Source organism: Choloepus didactylus, chromosome 6, assembly GCF_015220235.1.
Source record: "Choloepus didactylus isolate mChoDid1 chromosome 6, mChoDid1.pri, whole genome shotgun sequence".
In the NCBI taxonomy this organism is placed as follows: Eukaryota; Metazoa; Chordata; class Mammalia; order Pilosa; family Megalonychidae; genus Choloepus; species Choloepus didactylus.
In genome coordinates this window covers 152,532,187-152,558,558 of record NC_051312.1, presented here as the reverse complement: position 1 = coordinate 152,558,558, position 26,372 = coordinate 152,532,187, and the positions used below count along the sequence as shown (strand labels likewise).

Here is a 26,372-nt window from a genome sequence, read left to right as displayed (position 1 = left end):
TAGTATGACAGTGCCTTATCTCTGTATTGCTGAATATAATACACTGGAAGTCCAGGCAGCTTGTAAGAGTGGTCTTTCATCAGTACCCATATCAAGAAAAATAACTACAGGCAATATTCAGGGTTCTTTACTCACTCTAATGAACATTCTTTTGCCAAGCCCCTGATTCTTGAGAAAAGGTAGGCCTGAGAATTGTTCCTATAAGGCACTATCAAAGTCACATCCTCCTGGACTCAACTCCACATCTTCTGGAAGGCCTGGTAGGGAAAATCCTCTTTAAAGACTGCAATGCAGTAGATTTGGGCTTATGCTGTGTACCCATTAGAGGGTGTGAGGAAAACACGGTTGGGGCAGGAGAGCGAGCTTTCCTATCTGGTGAACCCCTTAGTCATGGTAAAATAGGTTCTGTAAGGAAAATGCTGTTGAAAGAATCAAGAGATAAGGTGGATGATTAGAATTGGGAAATAGGTAAAATTAAGATCTAACCCTAAAAGGCACTTTACAGAGTTGGCCACAATTGACCCATCAGTCCTGGGAGGATAGTGACAAAATGATCTCAAGTATGTTTGTAGATACGCAAGAGAAAGCTCAAATTCAAATGGAGATTGTGTGCTGCTCTGTTGTCTTGTCCCAGGAAAGCCCAGGAAGTGCCTTTTCCTTCTCCAGATGTCTTGCTGCATTTCATTCAGAGATATTCCTGGGCTCCTGCTTAGGAACATGGAAACAGCCAATGCTTTTACAATTCTGTTCCAGGGAACCACAATCTGCTCCCAGAACCCCCAGTCTGTGTCTTCAGACGTGCCTGGCCCAGGAGAGCCAGGGACTCTACCACACCTACTTTCATTCTAAGGAGACCCAGAGTCCCTTGCCTTTAGTGGTTCAGGGATAGTCAAGGAGGAATAACACCAATGCAGCCAACATCTCTGAGGCAGGCCCAGGCTGTTTGGAACCACTGTATTGGGAACAAGTTGGTCTATATGGAAGCTGGTGGTGCTTAGGGTAGAAAGGTCGAATGCAACTTGAAGTCAACAACTTTTTCTCAGTTCTGCCAGTAGGAGCTGCAAATGAAATGCCTTCTTGCTGCACATTTCAGAATCCTCTCCTCTCAGGTGTTATTGACCTCTGAGGACACACATCCAAGATTTCCTGAGTGTTTTGACCCCAACCTCATTACTGCCTCTCGGCGAATCTGCAGCCACTTATTTAATTCCCAGAATCAATCAGAACCATTGAGAAATACTTGAGCATTATTTTGTACTAAAATCTACCTTTACTCTTAATTTGTGGCTACAGACAAATTTCAGGGGGCAAGTTTGAAGGAAAGAGTCTCTCAAACACTGGTTGATGGTGTTATTCAACATCAACCCACAAGGTTTCAGGATTGTGTGGGTGGCTGTGTGTAATAGGGGCACCTTGCTGAAAGCCAGAAATAATTACACCTAAAATCCTTTTTCCTAAATGGACTTGACTTTTGCCCAGGTTATGACATGAGGTGTTTTAACTCAGGCAGGGGCAAGATTCACTCATGACCTTCTGAAGGCATTGGAGATGCTGTCCCCATTGGAACTCCCACCCCTTGTTCTGTTATGGTGGTGAAGGTGTTTTCTTAACCATAATGAGCCCCATCCCATCCCTAGACTGGGGTCTAAAGAGCAGTAGCTGGAGTCAGGAGCCCATCCCCTTCCCTGTTCTTCAACCTGCCCCCCACCCTCCTCTTTAGAATGAGGTACCACACCAAAGGTGAAGAGGGACATGGAACACTTTTTAATGTCAAGTCAGAGACAACCCTTCCCTCCCCAGTCCCCCAATCCCACCTTCCCTCATCACATCCAGGACCCCTCCCCAAGGCCACTCTGTTATCCCGGACTTCTGGGGAGGAAAAAAAAAAAACGATCACCTAAAAACCGCATTTTCTTCTCTTTCATACACACGCACACAAAGTTGGAAAATTAAATAAAGTAAACCAAGAGGATTATTAAATTCTCCAGTGGTCACGAAGGCATCAGAGAATCCCATATGGGCTAAAGCAAGTGGCTACTGATGGCTTAGTCTGTTCAGTTGCTTGCTGCTTGTTAATACCCCACGCACGACGGGGAGCAAAGCCACCTGTGATGGCCTTGGCCTCACAGAGCCACACCTGGGAAGGAAAAGCTGCGCCTGGTATTAGTTGCTTTTTGCTTGTCTTGTTTTTGTGTGTTTTTTTTTTTTTTCACTTTTTATAAATGTCTCTGACATGTAAATAACCCAAAAAATAAAAAGGCAAGAGCTGATTACACAATTACCAGTAAACTCTATCATCTTTTAGGAGACCAACACACAGCTAACGCCATATACAGCATGCAGTAATGTCTGAGAAAGGACCCTGCTGAGAAATAAAATGGCTAGAACTCTAACAAAAAAAATATATGTATATATATACTGTATAATATATGTCATCAAAAGAAGCATAGCCAACAAACTCAAGATACAGTGCAGATTACGCTTTCCATTTCTAGACAGAATGTAGGGAGCATAGTATTTTCTGCATCAAATGCCAGAATAAGGAGAAATCTGTAGCGCTGGTGGAGATGGTGGTTAAATTGTGTTTTTTTGTTTTGTTTTGTTTTGTTGGTTTTTTTGGTGGATATGCCAAATCCTGACGGGGTGGTTAATGCCCGGTGTCATATCCACCAGTTGTAAACCTAGTTAAGAAGTACACTATCCATGTTTAATGTTTAACAAACATACTTCTCTTCACCCCTTTCTTTTGTGTATTTTTTAGTTTTGTCTTGTTTTTGCACTAAGTTCTAGACTCATATCAGAAAATATGATTAATAAAATTAATAATGAATCAGAATCCCTTATTATCCATGATGTCCATGTAGTAAAATGAAAAAAAAAAGTTTAACAATTTCTTTTGTCACTGTTGTTTGTGGGATTGTTGTTGCTGTCAGGCTGTCTTGTTTTGTTCCCTTTTTCTTTACTTTTTTTAAAAAATGTTGCGTTTCGTAGCACACACCTTGGCAGCAGTCTGGCTAGGGGCTCTGTAGTCAAGTGTGGGGCCTGCATGGCTGACACTGTCCACGTCTACTGATGGGTCGAAATTGGGATGACGGGCTCCAGAATATTCCGTGGTGGGGACACTCGAATGAGCTGAGTGGTTGAGTCCTCATTCACCATAGCAACAAGGACATCACACAATGCAGCTTGTGGGTGGGTTCAAAGCCGGGTGTGCATTCTTCCCATTTGGGAAAAGAAAGAAAACTCAGTTGTACCTAAATATCTGCAAGGCGATTTCCGATTTTCTTTTTAGCTTTTTTCCCCCCCAAAGCATTCTTGGTTCCCCTCCCTCGAATGTGTGTCCCTTTCGCCTCTGTGTCTCTGAAATTCATCTGATTATATCTTATGTAAAGTTGGGTATGCTCTGGCTGCTGTCAGTGTCACCGTTGCTGTGGGTGGGTGGTTGCTGTGCCGGCAGCGTTTCCCCGGTGGGGGTGTGGCGCTCGCATCAAAATTTGAGCAGTAGGTGCAAGACCAGCAGGGGTAACAGCCAAATGCAGCCTGCCCTCCTCGACGAGCCGTTGTTCACCTCGCTGACTGCACCCGGGCCTGGGGAGAGAACACATTTTTCTTGAGCCACCCTGCTGTAAAGAGGAGTTGAACCCCACCTCGTCCCCCAGCCGCAGTCACTCGGTTCTAGCCTCTGATGAGGTGTTCCTCTACTTGGAGCCCTGGTTTCCAGCTCCACCTGGATGGGGCTGCATCACAACGAACTCTTGTCCAAAGCGTCCCCAGCTTGGTTCCATGCACTCTATATCATGAACAAGCTCCCCTTGCAAAAGGGGACAGCACTGACTCAGGTTAAAGTGCCCTGGGGCCACCATTCCTTTGTCATGCCCTAACATGGCCAAGGCCAAGGTCAAGTTCACAGGTCAAGTTCAAAAAGAAGGTGGCTGTTAGTTAATATCCTGGGCCTCAGGAAAGGAATCCCCTGCACTGTTTGCACCCTTGTCCAACTGGAAACACTCATGCTGCCCCCCAGCTGCCCTGCCTGTCGGACTCAGCAATCTGTCTCCCTGCTGTGGTGGAGGCACCAGCCATTCTGTCAATCACTCAGTCTCAGGGCTTCCACCTGGAGCGTTTGACTCTGTCCCCCTCTGGACAAGGAACAAACAGACTTAGCTGGGGTATCACATGCCTGGCAGGCCAAAACTGACCCACATGGGGTGGAGGTGGGATCCAGGATATAAACAAGTAGCCTTTGTTGGTGTGTGTGTGTGTGTGTGTGTGTGTGTGTGAAATGCATGGAGATTCACGGGCACAAGGGGAGGCAGAATCCTTCCCAGTGCCTGCCTGGGGTGGGAGATGAAAGCTCAACCCTCTAAGATGCACACACCAAACTGGCCTGCAGAGAGACACTCATCAACGTGGAGCTAAACATGGGAGGCTGGAGAATTATGAGAACAGAAAATTCCCCAGCAGCTTCCCCATCATTGCAAAACATAAGCTTTCCAGCTACCTCAGTCTTGGGGCCAAGAAGCCCCCTAACAAATGGAGTTGTGATCCCTGAGCAACATCTCTGAATTTGGATGCCTGGATGAATTAGGTAACTAATGGACAGAGACCCCTTGGCCGATAGTGCCTGCTCTGGGCGGCTCTGTGTAGAGCCAGAGCCTGCTGGCCCACCTGCCTGGATGCTCACTTGCGGGGACACTTATGACTGGAGCAGACCAGAATGCAACCAGGTTTCTCGGTTCCTTACGGCTCATTCCACTAAGTCCTAGAACTCCTGGCCTGCAGGTTCTCCACATGATTTTGCTTCTCCACACTCTGGGAAAAATCTCTTGATTCTGCAGCAGCATCTAAACAGAGTTGGGACTTTGAAATGGCACAGATCAGCAGCTTTGAGTTTCTCTGGGTCTGGTTTGTGATATTCCCAAGGCTAGAACTTCTTGGCCAGTCCTCACAATTGCAAGGCAAAAGAAAACTAATGTGCTGTCTACCCTGCAGGGAAGTGACCACTGGGCAGCACAAACCTAAGGGCACTGCTCCTGTGTTGGGGAATGTGCTCCTTCTCCAGGCCCAGGGTGGGACACAGAGGACAAAGGCCCTTTGCTGGAAAGCTCCCTTTCAGCCTGCATTTGAATTTCAGGGATCCTTGTAATTTAGGATTGATCATTAATCATTTGCATCTTTTACATACAGTTACTTTATTTCTATGTAAACCACCAGCAGGAACCCTCTGTTTATACCCAATTTCTCTGTTATCTGCCCAGCATTCTTTGGAATCTGAAAGAACAGATTTGGAGGCTTTCAAGGGTCAGGAGTTATGTGTTTCTCTTCTGAGACCTTTGGCAGGTCCTGGGGCTGAGGACTCTAGGTCATATAAAGGCTATTTCTGAGTCCACTGGGAGCAGCCAGGTTTTGGGCGAGCTGAGCCCATGTGGAATATCCTGGCAGCTATGTCACACACCATGATTCTACATATGTCTGCACATCGGGCCCCCATGCTCCTGGCTGGACACACAACTATCCATACACGAGTCTTTCTTTCATTTATTTTTCATCTATTTTTATCTCCTGAACACACACACATGCACACACACAGAATATTGAAACCCCCTTTTCTGCTCACTCTTCCTCCCCAACTGCACCCATTGAAAAGAAGACCCCTGGTGACAGAAGAGAAGAGAGGGGACTGATGTTCATCTTCAACCTCAGCTGTTCTCCTCCTCCTGACATGTGGGGAGAAGTCTCTGGGGAGGAGACACCACAAGCAGGCAGGCAGCTGGGCAGTGGACAGGCTTGGTCACAGTGTAAAAAAAAAAAACAAAAACTGAAGACCTTGTTCCCAGGACAGGCTCTGCAGCCCAGCAGGGGGACCTGAGCGGGCAAGCACCCCTTCCCCTCCAATGCCTATGAACAATGGTCTGCTAGCTGGTTCTCAGGCTCTCCCTGGGTGCCCGTGTTCAGTCTCCTTGTGGCATTCTCAGCGCTCCTTTGTGGCTCTGCTCCCTCCCTGGAGCCCCTGCAGAGAGCCTGGAGGGAGGGACCTGAACTGTGTGTTAGAAGACTGTCCTACAAAAGGAGAGAAAAAGGCCACCACTTGCCTGCCAGAGCCTCCTTACTCTTGCATTGTGATTCTGGCAAAGCTCAAGGGACTCTGGGCTGCCCCTAGTCTCCCATTCCAGTCCCAAGGAGGGGCTGTCTCTGCTATGCTCTACCCCCTTCACCCCATCTCCACCCTCTGTACTCATCTCCACCCTCTGTACTCTCTGCCTCTCCACCCTGACCCCAGGCTCTTCTTCCACACACCCAGGAAACCTGACTGGGACGAAGGTGGACAGAAGAGTAGCGACAGGGAGAGACTGCGGAGACACATCCTGTCCGGGGTATCCACACATTCTCTGACAGGAGATAGCAACATCATCTCTCCTTTCCATTTGTACAAAACTTTCCAATTTGGGCCTTGCCCCCTGCAGCCTTGACCCCTCAGATTTATTCTTCATGCGAATTCTATAGTTCAAAATTGACCTCCCTATTAATCTACTTGAATCTTCCAACATTTGCAAAAAATCCCAACTTCTTGGTAGGGCATTCACTACATTTCATTTCACAATCTGCCTGCTGTTTGCCTCTTTAGCTTCTCCTCCTGTGTCTTGTTCTTCGGTTTTTCTTTGCACCCAACTCGTGCAACACACACATATGTGCACACACACATTCTCATATACACACAAACACATGTGCACACACACACGAGTGTGCGCATACAGACGTGCACCCGCTAGCCAAATTCTTGCCTTCCCCTCTTCGTACAATATGGCTCCTGCCTGAGATGCTTTTCCCCACTCCTTGTTACAGATCCTGCTCAGCACCAGTCACTTCCTCCAGGCAGCCCTCCTAGACTCTATCCGATGTGCTTTCACAGCACCAAGTGCACTCCTATAAAAATACCACCCCAAATTATGATTCTCCTCATTTCTCTGACAATGTTTTTTCCCCCTGTGCACTACAAGCTCTCATGGGGAGGGCCTGAGTCTAACTGAGCCCATGGCAGGTATTTGATAGATATTTGTTGAAGGAAGGAGCCAGAATATTGTGACCCAGGCTGACTTGTCCAGATTTACTCCGACTCTTATACTTGGAGCAAAAACGAAAACCAAACCAAACCAAAACAAAACAAATGACTCTTTCTACCTTGCTTTCTGCCAGACCTCAATTTTCTCTTCCAAATTCCCTTTCTTTTTATTTCCAATAAAAGTCACGAATATACATAGGAACAAAATCGTATTGATAAAAAAGGGCAGACCAAGGGCTTGCAGTTGGAAAGCATACTTAATGATCCTTAGCCATGAGATTTAATATGTAGGAACTTAATTCAAAGAGCTTAAGTGACTTTCCCAAGGTCCTTTGACTTGTGCCTCCAAATGTAATTTCACTAACTCAGAGCAGCCTCTTTGGGAGACTCATGCATTTCCAGAGCATGAAGAGAACAGACAGCATGAGGCCACAGGCCCTGCCCACTGAGTGGCTGTGGAATGGTGGCCCCAGCAGACAGGCCGCCAGCCTGCCTACCACAGGGCACCCACACTGACCAACACGTGCAGGGTGCCACTGGGTGAGGACTTCTGTCTCGCGGAAGGGATCTCAGCAGTCTTGTGAGCAAGTCCCTCTGGGAGCCTGTGCTGGTCAGAGCGACAGCTCAGTCCTGGTGCTCGGGCACACGGCCACACAGATGAGCCCACATTCTCCATCCAGCCACGCCTGCTTTGCACGCTGGACACCTCTATTGCCTCTGTCTCATTAGGGAGCTGTGGAGGCTTACAGAGACTAATTACCAGGACAACCAGAGTCCCAGAGAACTGTGATGAGTGTCAATTACCCGTCAGAAACATCTGGCAATGATGAAAGCCTCAAATAAGACTCATTTTATTTGTAGCCAAGTGACTCACCCAAGATCCTCCCCCTTCCTTCCGTTTTCCCTCCCTCCAGCTCCAAGTTAGATGGAGAGAGAGAGAGAGACAGAGAGAAAGAGAAAGAGAGAGAGAGAGAGGGAATGAATGGTGCAAGCAAAGAGCAGTGTGCAAGACCAAGGTCTAAGAAGATCACTGCAAGCATCTGAGTGCAGTCAGAGAGATGGGCTGTGCTGGGCATTGACAGGTGCTGATTATTGTACAGAGGAGTTAGAGTTCTGCAAGAGGAAGCCACCCAGGGGAGAATGGTGTGTCCCTGAGTATGGGGTTAATCTAAATTGATGCATAGTCAGCCTAAGATCAGGGTTGAGATCCTCCTGGGGTTAGCTGAGGAAAGAAGTTGTTTTGGAAGAAGGCAAAGAGATTTGACACACCCTGTGCCCACCAAGACAGCACTGCCTGAAACAGAAATGTACCAACCTTTCCAATGAGTCAGGACTGTAGATTTCACTTCTAAAAGAAATTAAAAAAAAAACAAAACAAGCCACTGTTAAGGTGGAAAAGCAATCACTTTGTCTCAGATGGACTGCTGAGCAGGAGACAGCTCTCCTGTCCCAGGGCCATCTCCAGCCCTCCAGCTCTTGCCTCCTGCACCGCACTGTCACAGCCCAGCCCCTACATGCACCCCACTCTGGTTTTTTGGAGGCAGCCGTAGCCACAAGTTGGGGGCTGGGGAAGGAAGGCCAATGATGTTTCGGCTTGGACTGCTGACCCAAGCAGAGGCAACACATTCACACAGTCTTAGGAAGGAAACTCTGAGACCCTGAGGCCCTCAAGCAGATTTTCTGTGTGGAACTCTCCTCCTTTTGTCACCAGGCTAGCTCTAATTAGTTGAAGTCTGTAGGTCTGATGTATAAAGTTGGCTAACACAAATAAGTCACAATACAGCCTTCTGGATCTAGAGGCCTGGCTCTGTTTACAATGTAGAAGTGTGGTTGGCATTTAGCTACACATTTTAAAAACACAGTTGGGTTAGGTTCTTTATGCCAGAGGAGCCCAGGTCTTAGACATTTGACTTCTCTTGATAAGTCAGGCCTTAGCAAGCTCGTCCCATATGGCTTCATCTCTCTGAGGCCACCAGAGATGACAAGACCACATCTGTGCTGCCAACACTGCATGTGCAGGAACCCTCCGTCCCTTACTGCTGGCTTGTGGAAACATGAGGATGCCAGCTCTTCTGGACGACTAGATAAAGAAAGATCACTATTTTTTGGTCAACTTCAAGTTGTCAGAACAAATCCACAGAGTCTTTCCCACCTTGTCTGCTGATAGCTCATGTCCCATCTGGCCTCAAGTGGTGCTGATCTATATAACCTTTTACCTCCTTCTTTAGTTAGAGACCACTCCATTTTTTTTTTTTTTTTTTTTTTTTTGCCACACTGGTTATAGAGAAGGCAGGGCATGGCATTAAAACCTTTCGCATTCCAGCAATGCCTTGGGGGTCTATGTTCTCTGTGTAAAGGTCCCTCCTCTAGAAAGAGAGGAAACTTGCATATAACTCAATCCAAAATCAAATAAAGTTCATGGCTTGAAATCAGGGGATTATATACCTGTCCACTCAAGCTCTCAATCTGTTCTTCATATGCACCCAAGAAGTGCTCTCCCTCTTGGTTTAAGTGGACATTAGCAGCTCTGAGAAGCCACCACAGCGATATAAAGATGAAAGGACTGTTCTACTACCAACCCTTTTTCTAATGCAGAGAAACTCTGATACAAATCCAGGGCAGAGGAGAAAAGCCAGGATTGTTGGTGCCACATTGGCTTTGTGTTTAGCAAGGATGGTTCCCTGGAGTGGTTGCTGGGCCCTAGAACCCAGCCCAGGAGCTAAGGTGGGACTAGGTTCATTCAGGTATCACTGACCTCGTGATTTTCTCTCTGCCAAGAAGGAAGGTAATTCGTAGGAGGAAGAACGGCCTGAAGAAAGAGTCTTGGGGGAATAAAGCACACCTGGCCTTTCACCCCCAAACCACAGTGGGCAGATGTAGGGCATGTGTCAGGGAGGGTGGCCATAGAGAGATGGAGCTGTTCAGACTGTGATGGGAGAAGGACACAGGAAAGATTCCACTGGGCACACTGGACGGTTTCAAGTATCAAGGTGGAGATTGCTTGGGAAGTAGCTGGAAAGAAATAAATTGAAAGAATGCATTCCCTGCAATGGAACCAGAAAATCACCAGAAGTGATTTTCTATGAGGCAAAGAGCTGAAAACAACCTCTGCTTAATTATTCCCCTCCAGTGTTTCTTGACCCCTGACTCTCTAATACAGCTCAACTCTTTTCAGCTTCCATGGAGGTAAAGGATTATTTGACACTCATCCCTGACCTTAGCTACAAATTACATTTGGATTCTTCCAGGGAGCAATCACTCAGTGCTTCCAGTTAGCTAGAGGCCCTTCTGCCCCCACGTATATGCCCTTATGGGGGAGGATGTCACCAGGAAAGTCTTCATATGTGCTAACCTCTCAGCTGTGCTCCAGCCCACTGCTCTTGATTTGTTACTAAGAAGAGATGCATAAATGCCCCTCTGTTTTGCACCTGATGCACAGTCCTGTTGAGAGAGGCTTCCAGAAGGTTGACCCTTACGGGCCTCCAAAGCCAATGCTGGTCATAAGCCCAAGTCTTTGAGTGACATTGTGGTTATCAAGGCAATAAATAGTCCCCGAAAAAGTCAAGCATATATTTTCCTCCTCAAGAACATGACTGAAATATAATGGAGATTTCTTTGTTAGTGACATATTAACAAAAACCCAGGCAGAGTGAGGAAAAACATTTTAAAAGAAGGAAAGAAAAATAAAAATAATACACACCCCCTTCCCAAAGCCGATCATGTGAAATAACAACTCAAGTCAGCGTATACTTGTAGCTGATTCCAAGTACCCAGGTGAGCACAGAGCTGGGATCTGTTTCAAGCGGGCAGAGAATGGGTTTGAGGACCATCTTCATGTCCACATATACATTTCTTCTAGAAGGAGGATGAGGGAAATTGTTTTTAACACCTAACGTGTCAAGTGCCTTAGAACCAGCTAACTGCCGGATGTCTGGACCTAATTAATTACCTTGAATCCTCTGCAGGAAAGAACTGATTGTCTCTCCTGCTGCTGTTGCTTCTTTGTGATAGAGTTTGCCGTAGTCCCCATTCTTTAATAAATCGGTTTAAGGGTCATTGCGAGGTTCACAGGCATTAATCACCTAACCTTCCCCAGCCCACGATACCGTCAAATGCAACTCAGAGCCCAAGAGATGGAGGACAAAGGGCCAGTGGGAGGGAGATGGGCAGCCTCTGAGCCCCTCGATTTGCAGTGCGGCTCTTCACATGCCTGCTGCAAAAGTCTGTGAGGATGCGGTGATGCGGGAGCCCACGTTTATCACAGATGGAGTCCTGAATGGCCAAATAGTAATACGAGAGGGTGACATGCCACCTGTTGTGTTTGCTATGGGAGGAGCAGAGAAATACTTCAAGGGTGTCAGAAAATGCTGAGGGAGAATAAATTCTCTTATCGGGATCTTTCTAGTGTATCCAGATAACGGTTAGCAAAACAGCTTTGAACTTCTCTTAAAGCCAAGTGTCCCCTCTTGGTGAAAATCTGTGCATTCGTTAAATATCCCTTCATATTTCTGAGATAAGGTGAACACAGTTTGGGGGCATTCCTTGAGGAGCTAGGTAGCTCCCTCTTCTATTAAAGGCTAGCAAAGAAGGAGTATGAAAAAAAATAATAAACATGTCTGATTGAGGTAAAGGTCCCCAGGTTTGAGGCCCATTTCCTCTAAAACATTCCAATTATGTAAAGGATTCCAGCAGCTTCACTGAGGACCAAACTATCCAAGTCTGTGAATGTTTCAGGAGTGAAAACCCACAATTTCCTGGACCTACCTCACCCCCTGCACCCAGCCAGGAGGCTGCTGGGATGGGTGGAGAGAATCTGAGGAGAAAGTTGGCATAGAAGTGATTTCGCCCAATCCATGACTTCCCAGTGGAGGGGACTGAGGCACCGGGGACAGGCCTGCCCGTGGCTGCCCAGCTTTGTTTCAGCAGGACGAGGCTGCTGACCAACCCACCGTCCCCAGGTCCTGGCTGAGCCACCACGTAGGGTGATCTTTGTTGCTGTTTTTAATTGTTTTTATTACTGTTTGTTTTAATGTGGAGTTATGCTCCCTCCATACACTTTCAGTTAAACACCAGCTTTTAAGAAACCAGTACAAAGTTTCAAAAGCTCCCGTTTCCTTTGAGGATGCAGACTTAAGTGATCAGACTTTTCTTAAAAACTTTTGAAGACACATTCTGTAGCATCGTCTGTCTTAGCTCCAGGCACACACTTCTCTCTCACCATTTATGTTAGTTACTTTTCCAGCACTCTCTATCTTAGATCTATGAATATGCCTAGCACAGGGTTTCAATAAACATAGGCTGAATCATGAGTTGGATCTGAATGCTGCCATTTTCTTCCCTTTCTTCTTTCTATTTTTCGGTTTCGTTTTCCTGTCCGTGCTCACCACCATGCTTCTATATACCTCACTCAGGTGAAGAATGGAGCCTTGACTCTTTTATGATAAAAGTGCTTTTCCTCATCTGTTCAAACAGCTTCCCATGTAATTAATTTTCTTCCACATCATCTCCCACCTCCCAAGTCTCGTGCCCTTCTCCAACGATTGCACAGGCGGAGTGTGAGTGGATGAGCAGGATGGGAGCTGGGAAAGGTCAGGGGGGATGGGGGAGGGCCAGGGGGTTGGGGTGGGAGGTGGCAAAAACATTGTCCTTCTTTGCCCTCGCAGTTGCCTTTCTGCTGGGTTCTTGCCCTAGTGGGCACTGTGTGATGAGTAAAAGCAGAACAGTCATTTCCTATTTGATTCTACCACTCTGCCAGAATCTTTAGTTATACCAAAGGGGCATGGTCTTAGGAGATCATTCATCCTAGATTGGTGGACATTGAGAAAATCTAAGAGGCAAGAGATGTAGGAGTCCAATGTGTGGAAGGGTCTGAAGTGGATAAAGTCTGAGGAAAGGGGTTGGGATATTAGTTAATAAACCTCTTGATGTCATATTGAGGGATTGCCTGTCTTGCACCTGGAGATTAGACTTTAGAGCTTCCAAAGCCTTTTAAGTATGTGATCTTAGTTGAATGTTGGAACAACTCTACAAGGCAGATGAGGCAGAATGTGTGAATTCCAATTCATAGAAGTGTAAGTTGAGTCTAAATAAGGTTTAGTGACTTGCCCAAAAGCACAAAGCTACTGAATGTCAGGATAAAAACTAGAACTCAGTGGTGTCCACTCTAGGTCCTTACCAGTTGAGTTGCTTGCACGCTGTACTATCTGTATCCTCCTCTCTGGGAGAGTCTAGTTGTGAAGCTGTGGATTCATTTTATGGAGTATTTGCATCTTTGATTCTAAGCGTGTTTGATTCTTTGCTGAGGGGCCATCAGTAGGCATCTTGCTATGAAAGGCACTCACTCTGCTGGATTTGTTTTCCTGTTGGGTCCATACTCACTCACTCACACACTTGCTTTCATACAGATCCCTGAGCTTTGAGATTTTAATGATGCTTTCTTCTCCTTTCTCCTCTCAGCCCTTCTGGAGATGTGTGGGAAAGGGATGAGCAGGGAAAAGTGAGCAACCCCTGGAGTTTCACCAGCTCCCAGTAACCTCAATAATAGTCTTCCTGATCATCCTACAAACTACTTTACATATAGAAGCCTCAGATGATGCATAGGAGGGGAACGGGAGAGGGGAGTGGGGGCCATGGAATGGAGGGGAGGGAGAGAAAACATAAAACAAGGGGATACTGACCTTGGAACAAAGTTGAGCTTGTAGGCTCATTTAGTTCTAAATCAGGTGAGGGACATACCGGAGAGAAAAGTGAAAACAAACACATATGTTATATACAGCACCTATATATTTATCATATATAGCTTGTATACTGCCTTTCACAAACATTTCTGGAGTGATGGGTAAATAAAGGAAGACATGAAAACCAAAAGTGATAGGAAAAACGTAGCATGAGAAACATGAAAATGCTTTATGTTTCGGTACTTGGATACTATGGCTAAGCAGGGAAGGAGTTGGCCACTCAGGGTATTTTCCGGGGCAGGTGTTTTGCTCACAGCTTGATTGAGCTGGGGTACTGATTTCCAACTGAGGTTTCTCTCCCATATACCCACCCCCAGTGGCTCACCTTGGGAGACAGAGTTCAGGGATTTTCAGATCCCATGGTGCTATGGCAGGATCAATGTCCCCCCAGAACCACTGTGATTCAGGAGCAGAACTCTCAGAGCTCCTGATGTCTCTGCAATCTTAAGGATCTGGCTCTCAGAGCCCTTAGGGCTAAATATAGGGAGGCCCCCAAACCATACCATGCCCCATGAATTCCTCGAGTGATATTGACCATGAAGGGCATCTCCCAGCACCAACCATTTTTCACTTTTCAGTGTCCAGGTCATTGGATAGAGGGTACAGTGGATGGACAAGTTGATGATAAATGATTATAATCCTGCTGGCATTCTATAAAGCTACAGGAGAGTGAATGTCATCATGAAGTTGGCATATTTGCTTAGAGGAAATGCTGCTCTATCACCTGCCCAAGTTCACTGATGGCTCTGAGCTGAGGAGTCTTGTCATCGTGGAAAATGACATGGAAAATCCCCTGATAAATTCATATTTGCAAAAGACCTCATCAATGGTAAGCCTCCACCATGAGCTCAGGAGCTCCTTGAAGAAAGCAGATGGGTTGGAAACACCCATCTCATACTTTGATGGGATTTCCCTGGCTCCATGGGGTGGTGAGGCCACTACATCATTTCTTTGATATGCTCCTCAGGAATGCTCCCACAGTGGAGGCTGAAAAGTGGTTTCTGAGGTCAGTGCCTTTGGAAAATGCTGCAAACATTCCTTCTTAGAGATTTAGCATGGTAAAGGCTCTGAGAACTTCTGTACCAAAGAACATCCTTATACATCCCTGGTTTATTTTGTCTGACCCAGTCTTTCCTAATCTTATTTAAATATAATTATCACTTTTTAATGCAGTTTTGAGAGAAACTCTGATCACCATAAAGCTGGAAAAAGCAGGAATATCCCAGTTCAGAGCCTGTCCACAGACCAACAGGGAAGGGGGGGAGGCAGAAGCTCTAATTACCACATGGGTGTCTGCTGAGGAGAGCAGATTCATATCACATGTTTCACTGCTCTAATTGTCTCAAATGCCAGCTATTTCTCTCTTAAAATAAAGTTTATTTCTTCTCCCTACTCTTATGTTGAGATGGCTTAAGGGGAATAGGCCAGACAATTAGATAGTAGTGATAAAGCTAATGACAACAGCATATCCTGCATCCAAATAAGAAGATGGGGGAGGTCAGAGGAGGAGGGAGACAGTTGACAAGAACTAGTACTGCTGTGGGCAGAGAACAGGACTTGGGAGGGGGCGGATGAGCAGAGCTAGAGAGAGCTGGGAGATTTTCAAGGCAAGGGAAGGAGGGTCCATTTCTTTCTAACACTGGCCCTTGTATTCATGCGGCAGACACCTGCCAAAAAGCTAAAAAGTCTGACAAACGTTAGGGGCAATTATGACTATCCCTGTGTGCAAGATGTCAGGCAGATCAATCACTGTAATCATAGCTCTGCCCATTCTGAGCTATGGCTTGGCTAAGGGATCAGGGGCAGCCTTCCCTTTCCCAGGCCTCTCTGATAAAGCTGGGAAGAAGTCTTGGAGAATGGGATTGGGAAACAGAAATGAAATGATGGAGCAGCACAGGCTGGGTTATCCTGAACAAGCCGAAATCCCCCAGGTTCCGAGGGTATGTAGCAGGAGTCTGGGGTGGATGTGGGGGGCACTCCAAAGCCATGGGAGTATGTAGAAATTCCGAGAATAAAAGGAATTCATATTCTTTCCAGTGGTCTGCTAAATTCCCCACCTTTGTCTCCCTTACCACATACAAGAATGTTTGTTAATGTTACTGGGCAAGAAGAACAGATTTGAAAAATTCTGTGCTGACTGAACTTGATGGGTTATGGAGGGATTTGCCCAAAAGGCAAACAGAAATTAATCCTGTGGCCAGTCAGGAGAATGTGCTTCTACCCAGGGATGAAAGCAATTGCCAGACCACATAATGTTCTGCCTGATGATACAGACATGCAGACAAGGTCAACAGTGTGGAGCTGCTCCAGTCACAGGAGCGGGGGCACCCAGGGTCCCCCGGGTAGGTAACAAAGGCAGAGCACTTTGCCTTGCCCATATTAGTCCCTCAGTTAATAGTCATTTAATGAATTAATGTGTGAATGAATAAGGCATCTGTCAGGATGGTGACTTGGATGGACAAATATGTTAGTTCAGCGAGACACAAATGGAAAACTTGGGAAATCCCCATTTTCTATGCTATTGCCCCTCAGAAGCTAATATTATTCAAGACCTCAAGGCCCATGATTTCACTTTTATAAATATAATTTAGTTTCTCTTATGTCCCAAATGCCTGGAAAATTTTCAGAAGAGGGAACATTTTACACGAATCAAGTGAGCAAAGTATTGAAGTAGAAAAATGTTCCTCCCTAGTCAGTTTAGAAGATAGCACTGAGGAAAACAAACGTCATTTCAGCATCCCAGCATACTTTTTCTCCCTGCCTCAGGAGTTTCTCATTATAGAATGAAACATATGCATGAGCATTCTTTTACATTTCTCTTTTCCCACTCCCAGTAAATACTTCCATACATGTACTAGTTTCTGGGTTTGTTTCTCTGCTCTTTCTTCTTTCTCCTCTCTCTCTCTCTCTTTCTCTCTCTTCCTGTTCTCACCCACCCCTTCTTATCTAACTTTTGACTCTCTTACCCTTGCCCTTTTGGACCTGTCCTTCCTGGCCCCTCCTCCCCTCTTCACACCCATTCCCCTTCCATTGCACAGCCCAGGACTCTGTCTCACCAAAAAGTGTGATGCTGGCATTGGTGTGACCCAACTTGTTGGAGGCCACACAAGTGTAGTTCCCATAGTCGTGCTCAGAGACGTTGAAGAAGATGAGTTTAGAGAGGAAAGGTCTGTTTTCCACTTTGACCCCCTTCTTTCCTTCAACCAGTCTGAGACAAACAAGAGGGAGACAAAAAGGGAAAGAAAAGGGAGGTGGTTATATTTCTTTCATAGGAACAGGATAGACTCTGGAATTAATTACTTTCTCATTGCCTGTCTTTCGACATCATTATAACCAATATTTTTCCACTCAATGATGCAGGAAGTTCCCATGCAATGACATGTATAATTTTATTTCTCTGTTTTTATGTGTACGACTACAGAAGCTTTCTATCAGGATGTCTTAGTTCCGTATACATTCCTATCCTACATTTAAGTCCTCTGAAGGCAGGTGCAGCCTCTTATCCTTGTTTTGTAAACCTGTCAGTTATGCCACAACAAATACAATGTGCCAGCTGTTTGATATTCAGAACAATATAATTCAGGCAGTAGGTGCTCAAAAGTGTGGGCTTATTTGATGTTGATGATGAGGATAATGAACATGGTGATGGTGATGATGATGGTGATGATGGTGATGATAATGAATATAGTGATGGCGATGATGGTGATGATGATACCGGTGATGATGATGACAATGATAACCATGGAAATGAAAGCCTCAAATGTCAAAAAAAAAAACAAAAAAAAAAAAACAAACCTGAGGGATTTGGAAGAACAATGCTTCTCAAACACCTGGGTAACACAATTCCCCCTAAGAACGTGAGGCTTTCTACAGATACACCTTGTTTTTGGCTCTGAATAGGAGAAAAGGATTAGGGATCATTTTTTCCTCAGGGGAACCTGAAGGGCTTGAGAGAGGTGAACCACCCCAAGTATTCCCGCAGAATGATTTGTGAGAGATTATGGATTCCTAAGAACATGACCTTTTAGAGGTGTGACAGTCTCCTTGAGCAATCCATTGTGCCATCCCAACATGTTCCAAGGGACGGGAGAAACTACTAAAGAAATGCCACAGATAGTGGGTGGGGGCAAATGTTAGACATACTTATTAGAATCAGGGATTCCATTACTGGGTAGATGGAGAAGCGATGGGGAAAGCTTCCTTAGGGGTTGTTACCCTCCTTCAAAGTTCCTATTAGAACTGTGCATCTACATGGGAATTATGAGAAAAACATTTTTTTCCATCTGAAATTTACAGAATATCCTATTTCAGAGAATAGGTTTTAAAGCAACTTTTTTTTCTTTCCCTGGAACAATCTTTCTCCCTTGCCCAGAGGCTGATTCTATGCTATGGGAAAGATAAACATTATTAGGAAAACAAACCCTTCTTAGTGAAGGATAACAGGAGTGTGGTTGCAAACCTGAGTTGCCTGTTTGGGACCTGGCTGGCGTATGGTAATTTATTTCTATTGGAATTAGTCACAGAGGCCTCCTGGGGCTGTTATCTTACCATCACCCAAAGGCTTCATATCTGTAGGACTATAATATGTTTGTCCCCAGCTCAAGGTCTGTGATAACCTTGATCAGAAGAGAGAGCCAGGTTCTGGCTTAATTTGAGTACTCATGGAGAAGCTTTGTCTCCAGGCAAGTCAGAAGGTTGGATGGCAGGACTTGCCTTACTTTTTGTTGCATAGATTTTCCTCTGAGAACCTTCTTCTTTCATCAGCTAGGGGTAGTGAGCTGGCCCATGTTCACTGACTTTGTTAAAACGAACGCCCAGCATCCTTCAGATGGAATGAGACTTCTGGCTGAGATAGCAGTCACAGCTTTTGCAGTTAGTGCAGATATTGATCTTCTAGGTGGTGCTGTCCAGAGAAGACTCTACATTCCCCCAACCAGGAGGCTCCTGTGTCTACTGATCCCATTCGCCATTTTGAAGCCATTCATGGGATGAAGGGGAAGCCATCACATCAGCACCAATCTCTGAATTAGATTTAGGCTCCAGAGTGGGGGGACGGTGGGGAGACACAGTGGCATGCAGCTGAGTGGAGTCACTGGAGTGTAGCCAAAGGATGACATCCCTAAATTTTTAGAAAACTGCCTAGTCTCCACCAGATACACTCCTTCAATTTGTCTGTACTCATTTCCCTGAAAATCTGAGGTGGGTTAGAGCTGGCCTCCCCCCAGGGCAATACCACGTGCCCTTTGAGATGTGCCTGGCGGGGTTGCCTGGCAACCTCAGTGGCACACATATACCAGGCAGTGACAAAAGGATGTTCTCATTGAGATGGGCGCCAGGAAGAAAGACAACTCCATTCAGCAGAAGACGACTGGAATACATACGTACATAAATGAGCAGCAAACGGAGGGCCGACCAAAATCAATTGGAAGGGAAGAAAAGGAGCCACTAACAGAAGGATGCAGACAAAGCAGGACTAAATGCTGTCTCTGCCAAGGGTGACTGAACCCCCCTGGTGATGCCATCTCGCTTTGTCCTTCTGGGTAAATTAGGGCATGCAGTGCTGCCCCTCCTAGGACAATAGGTGCTGAGCAAAAAGGAGAACCCTCCCTTCCTCCTTCTCACCACCCACCATGTTTGCCTGCCACAGGCTCCACTCTCGTTCATTTATTTTAAGATCTTGCTTTTCCCTATATTTCGCTCATATACCAAATTGACCCTGGAACTCTATAGTTATATTTTGTTTGTTTTTAAAGATATTGATCTTCATGCTTCAATTTTCTTCTTCTTTGTACATTGGTTGGTGGGGGGATGGTGGGAATACAGCTGAAGGAGGATTTCTAAATAAGGATTTCTAAGTTGTTTTATTGGAAAAGCACTACTCCTTTCTGCATGATTCTGAATTCTTAGAAAAAAGGGGAAATCCAGCTCTATTTCTGCTTATTTTTTTGTAAGTTTGTTTTCCTTTCATTCTGTCTTGGTTGTTTCATCTGTAAAATGGGCTAGAAGAATGTGACACGCCTCACTGCCGGGATGTATTCTTCAAAATCATTTAGAAGGATATGATAAGCCACAATGGATGGCATAGCTAAGTGACTAAGTGACCTGCTGCTGAACTGAATTCACTTACTGATTCAGTGACTGGACAGTGTTTGGAGTCTGACAGGCTGAACAGGGAAAGCAAACCAAGGTGCCTTGATGATGCTGTACATCGTGCGGGCAACAGTTGGATCACTCCTGGACGGGAATCTCACGGCTCTCTTTCTCTCTCAGAATTGCCTTCCTTTATGTTTTTCTTGGGTTCTCAGCCCTCCCAACTCCTTCCTGCTATTCCATCTCACAGACATCTCAGGACTTTTTTTTGCATCCTCCTCACCACCCCTCTCATTTTTATGAAAATGTTCCAAACACTGACAGCCCTTGCCCATTTGTTTGCTGTTCACCCACCTTGAAATAGCTCTTTGATGACACTAATTGTCCTGTTGCCTGCCCTTACAGGCTACTGGTCCCTGTGCTGATGTGCCAATTTAGGGCTCCTACCGATGACAATATTTGTTGAATCACAACAAATACCCCAATGACGGCTGCAACAATGGGAAGTAGCAGAGGAGCCCTCCTTTCTCTCCTACTGTAAAATAACAATCTGGGCTCAAAAGGAGGGCTAAATCAGGTCATGGACTCTTTTAAACACTGCTACGGAGAGTGTCAGGAAAGGAACTGGAGACCCCTTCACCCCTACAGCTAACTTATTAGCCACTTCCAGCACCCTGGAAACATTTCTAACCCCTTAATGCATGCTTGAGAATGTGTTAAAAATAGCTTCAGGCAGAACACATTGTTTTCTCGGCCTACACATCAGTAGGCCTTACACCGCTCCTGGTGGCCCTTATGTTGAGATTTTGCTTTCAAAAAAAAAAAAAAAAAAAAAAAATATATATATATATATATATATATATATATTGCCTGTTGGTTGGCAAGTGACAATTCTGCACGGCAACATTAAAACCATAGCTGAAATTCTTTAATAGTCAGAAAAGATTTGTTTTACATATTGTTTCCGCTCTAGAGAAAGGAGGGATTCAGAAGATTTTACAGGAATTCATTAGCAACCATCTGGAATCAGGAACTTGGCAAAACTTTCTTTTGGCGGGGATGAAGGTGGGGTGGGGTGAGGGAAAGAGGAAGACGTTACCTTTTGTCATCCTTGTACCACTGGAACTCTGCGGCAGGAACTGCTGAGGCTTCACACTGTAGTGTCCCCTTCTGTCCCACAGGTACACCTGTGCCCTTTGCTTCTGAAATGTACGGTGGATCTGACGAGAAAAGACGCCCCATCAAATATTTAAATGCATTTTAAAATGAGGCAACCTGCCTCATGCACTGATTTATTTTTTTATTTTTTTATTTTCTATTTTTTTCCCACTGCCTAACCTACTTCTGCCTACTTGCCCTGTCAAAACTGCTGTCACAAATTGAGCCAAAGAATGGAATCATTTTCAATGTTGTAAAATTTACCCAGGATTGTTTGGGAATGAAAATCCCGGTATTTCTCACATGTGTTCCTTCTGTTCCCCTCTGTGCAGAGTTGGAATGACCAGGACTTCAGGCATATTTCCTGTTTAAACTCTTTAACTTTCATAGGATGATGCAACCCATCAACCATACACTCCCTGCATTGACAGCCAGAGTCTTTAATCAGTCTTATAGAATTTCTGCACACAGGTCCTTGCCAGAGCATATAACCTCGAACTATTCAATTCCCATCAAAAGCTCAGTTGCAAGAAATAATATTCATGGAGAATTGCCTGAAGGATATACAAATCAGTCATTCTTCTAGATATTCTAAAATGGACCCCTGAATCAAATCAGACTGAACTAGACCTATGTACTTGGTCTGCATTCATTTAAAGTCTACCAAACTACCCTTGACATTTCCAAGAGTTTTCACTGAGGGACATTATGAAAAACAAGCATAATAAATGCATTGCTCTATTTATTGCAGAAATATTGTGCACAGTATACTTGACTATATCTCAAAGTATTCTATTTGTGGAGACCCCGAAGAGAAATTTTTCTTGGGTCTCAGTACTAGAAAAGCAATGTTTCTCTCAAGCAGCTGTTTTGCTTTTATCTTATGGACATATATCCTAAGGCAGATGCCATTTCCTCTCTTTGCTTTCAAAACTCAAAGCCAAATTCTGGACCCCCATCCAGCAACCTTGTAGTTTATATTTTGTATGCAGACTTATCTGTGGCTTTCAGTATTTTCCTATATATAAAGTTCTTTTGCTTCTATTTCCTTACTTTGGGAGTTCAATATTTTTGAACGATAAGTCACCTTAGGTCTTCCTTTTTAAGGAAGTAGGGTACAAAAGAATGATAGTATTGTAATACCTATTGTAAATTCTAGGTAATAGTGCTCCTACTCCATGTCCTATTTCCTTGCTTCTTAAAGTGTTTCATATTAACTAGGATCAAACTGTAACAGAAATTAAAATAGTGGAGTATACCAGGAAATCCTTAAAGAAGGAATATTGACATGTGCACAGTATCCTACCCCTACGTCTACCCTTCACAAGCTTTAAAGGGGAAATTCTTCTTGTTTGAAGATGCTCTTTGTCTCTGTTCTTTAAGAATTGATGGAATGGGCACAGCACAGTAAAAAATTTCAGAATGTCAGAGAACTGAGTCAATCTACATAATGAGGAACAGAGAGGGGGGAGAGTGAGAGAAAGTTAGTGGGCTTGACATCAGGGAGAATTTGGATGGGTGATAAAGGAGAATGAAGACTAGGTCAAATGTCTCCAAATGTGTTGGATCCTGTACCTGTGTTGCTAAAAGAAACACATTTCAAGATATACACTGCAATATCTGTATACTTATCTATTTATATTTAAATTATTTCAGTATACCATGTACATCAACATATATAATTGTAAAAAGATGAGCTTAAAAAAATACCATAAATAGAAGTTCTAATATTTCCTTCCCACACTCCAGCACATGGTTTTTGGCACACCATTCTGGTGATGACTGGTCTGGAGAGTGAGAAGCTCCGGGACAGCTGCAGAATGTGAATAAATTATGGGAAAATTGGAATTTGAAGATGAGTTTATATAAATTATGCTTGGGTACCATTTAATGAACTTCCAGGCATATAAGTCAAGTTTGAGATTATATTAATTTACTGGCAGCTACTTTTTTTTTTTTTTAATGCAACATCATGAGATTTTCAGGTGTCAAAACTCTGAGTTTGGGATTTTGCTCTTGAAATCAGAGCATGGGAAATGATGCTGTGTTATTTCCCATGCTGAGTCGGCAGTTGGCTCTGCTAAGTAGCTCTCTTAGCAGCTGCCATGACAGCAGACCAACCTCACAGAGTGGAATGAGGGGCTCCTGGGACCACTTACAGTTCACGGTGACCTTGACTCTCCGCACGACGGGTGCGGCCACGTCGTTGGAGGCACTGCACTCGTAGTCCCCCGACTGCTCCCGGCTGATGCCCTGAATTTCCAAGTACTCATCTTCACTCACAAAGCCAACAGCTGCAGGAGAAGCAGTGAGGTGTGGTAAAATGGGAGAAAAAGACCAAAGGCATAAACTTAGGAAATAAAGTATCAAATGTCACGCCTGCAGTGATTTCTGCCACTTCCAAGTTCAGATTCTTTGGAGGGAGGTTGACTCTCCAACTCTCTGTCCCTTCCACCACTGGGGTTTCCTTGGCTCCCCAACAGACCAGGCAAAATGTTTGTGTTCCTTCCTGAACTACTAGTCCTCACTAAGTGATCAGTAATTTTGACATTTCCCCTGCCTGGATCTTGCCAAGCAGTCCAGCTCTGGGATCTGAGTTAGGCATCTTAGGTGCATATTAACTGTTTCTGATCTCAAGGCATCATTTAGACTGAGCCTTGAAATTGATGATTTCACCCCTGAACATGAATCTATTGAAAGTACCACACTGGCAGTTACACAAGCACACAGACACACACACAGCAGTGTAAATACTAAAAAAATCAATATAAATGTCTGTTTTTAGATTTAGACAACCAATTAGAGAGTACAAAATCACTTTGTTAAATTTCAACATGCCAGAGCTCTTGGGTACAAGATCCAGATGACAAACCAAAATGGGGACTTCACCCCAAGTTCAGATTCTTTGAAGGGAGGTTGACTCTCAAGTGTGAGACAATGTACACCGAGGCATAAAAGGCAGGAAAACATGGCATTGCTTAATCATCCCAAGATTCAATTTCTTTAAGGAAAAGCTGTGAATGATAATAATGACCCTCTGCCTCCTGGGTTTCATACTGGTCATCTCACCATGAGCATGCAATTATGGAAAGACCATGGTGTTCAAGACATAAGTTCAAAACTTGTCTCACATACACACTGGACCGGAGCTTCCTTGATGAAAGACAGTGAATGACAAAAATAACTGTCTGCCTATATCTCAGGATTATCCTGTCTCATCTGTGAAATGAAGATGATTAGGTAACCATATATTGTATCATGTAAACTGGGATGGTTTTTAAAGCAACAGGGGAAGGCGGTGCTGTTAATTATTCTGGGACCATGAGCATGAGTTGAGACTGTCCTTGGCATTAGAGAGATATTTCCGCAGGCATAATGTGTCTATAGTCTTCATACCTCACAGGATTCTTTAGAGTAGTGCATGAAAAAAATAGACATGAAAACGCTTGGAAAACCCCATTGTGCTGTACGCATATTTGTTTGGCTGTTAATCCTGCAATCTGCCTGCAGGCATGGATTCAGATAGAGTGGCGCCACCATAATCCTCAGCCCCAGAATCTTTCCCTGCTCAGTAGCCTTAGGAGGGCAAGGAAGAAAGGAACATTTCCCCACGGTCATAAAAACCCTCCACAACACCACATATTTCTGCTAAACTATAGCATGAAAATGATAACTGTAAGAAGGCAACATAATACAATGAATTGTGTCCATGGATGGTGTTAATAAGTACAAAAGAGGGTCCCAAAGTCCAGGATATAGAAAGAACAATTAACAGAGACTCAGATCCAACCAATAAGAAACTTTTAAATGTCTCAGTAGCCTTTATAATTGCTGTTCTCTAAGCATCTTTATGGAGAAAAAGGACAAATCCTGATTTTAGGAAGGGCAGAGAGAAACAGAAAAGGAAGTTAAGAGGTATAAATGAACCAAGGAACGGGCCATTCCTTCCGTGTTGTCATTGTCTATTTGCTACCACCCTCAAGCCAACATTTGTCATACCTCTCCCTTCTACAATGCTATAATTACTGTGCAAAGCATCGTGGAGACCAGTGTCACACTTAATATTCCCATTAATTTTAAATGGTAGTCCTTGGTACATATGTGTGGCAATTGGTGTCATATTTTAATTAGGCTTGCCCTACACCATCTGAAATTAATAATAGCTTGAATTACCAGTGTAATTTATAAATTAACAGTGCCGCAGCATTAGGAAATAAATTAGCTCTGGACAGCTGTTTCTGGATTGAGCACCAGTGTCAGAGCAGTGACTGTTAGGACCTTGGGTCTCCTGGGAAGCTGTGCAATACACTGCCAAAGCAGGGAAATGACAAGACAGGGGTCTGGGTCTCTTGTTCATCTATCCAATGTAAGACCATGCCTGTGTTTTAATTCTACCATCTAAATAAGCTATTGTGTGGCCACAGCCAGATATATTGAAACCACGCTTTGATGAGCTTGTAACATGGACATCCAGAAGGGAGAGCATCTTGGGAAGGTTACAGTCAGGAACTGAAATGCAAGTCCCAGATATCAGGGTAATCACTCTCAAGATTTCGTCAAGTTTTCTGGGGGGGACATGTGAATTCAGGTATGTGTAATTTGGTATATTAATGTCAGGAGCTTTTACGTAGGGAAGGAAGTTGGAAGGCTTCAGGTTTTGGGGTGGCCTATGTTCTCCCCTGATCCATACATCTATTACCAGAAGGAGGGGTTTGTACTTAAGTAATTCTGTGAAAATCAATGAGGCTTAAAGTTACTATCATGTGTTTCCCAGACCAAACATACAAATATAGAGAAACACAATGATCCCATTGAATGTACAGATTCTGTTTAAATTGGGCAAAGTTGGTAAAAAGCAATTTGTATATAGTGAAATGCTATGTAAATTGTACCTTTCATTTGTTATTATTTTCACCATTATCACAGATTATTTTTTTTTCCTAGTAGAGGCATCATGGAAAAACCAGAGGGGAACACAATCAGGATATACCTAACAAACTAAACTTGGATCATCAGAAATGAGGTTTCTATGGGTCTTGCTTCAAAAAGAAACAAAACACAAGTGAAATCTGAATTTATAGTTAGCAAATCAAGGAACTGTTTCCTTTCACTGCATTTGTGCTCTGGCTACGAAATGATCAATGCTTTATCACGAGTATGAAGATCTTATAAAGACTATTGAAAAACAAAAAATCAAAAAAAAAAAAAACAGATCAACAAAGTGCATTTGTAAAGCATTAAAGGAAATTCTTGGTAAAGAGATACCAGTGGGGAGGAGGCAAATCACTTGATAAAATTGTATGAAAAGAAACACTTCATGGTCAATAGCA

The 26,372-nt window shown here is 44.3% G+C and overlaps 1 protein-coding gene across 6 annotated transcripts in view; it reads right to left on the bottom strand.

Annotated features, from left to right (window-relative positions):
• Positions 1-2,161: 2,161 nt before the first annotated feature.
• Positions 2,162-26,372, bottom strand: part of NTM (neurotrimin) — a 1,043,036-nt gene continuing 1,018,825 nt past the window's right edge. For 2 of the 6 annotated variants that reach the window (XM_037841980.1, XM_037841978.1), the window contains exons 5-10: positions 23,202-23,336; positions 20,984-21,104; positions 16,851-17,002; positions 13,735-13,770; positions 8,373-8,405; positions 2,162-3,588 (exon numbers count right to left, since the gene is read on the bottom strand). In XM_037841980.1, the coding sequence (XP_037697908.1) occupies positions 3,488-3,588; positions 8,373-8,405; positions 13,735-13,770; positions 16,851-17,002; positions 20,984-21,104; positions 23,202-23,336 (578 nt within the window). In that variant the 3' untranslated portion in view covers positions 2,162-3,487. The remainder of the gene's footprint in view (positions 3,589-8,372; positions 8,406-13,734; positions 13,771-16,850; positions 17,003-20,983; positions 21,105-23,201; positions 23,337-26,372) is intronic. The other 4 variants (XM_037841979.1, XM_037841982.1, XM_037841981.1 and 1 more) reach the window with 2 other exon arrangements.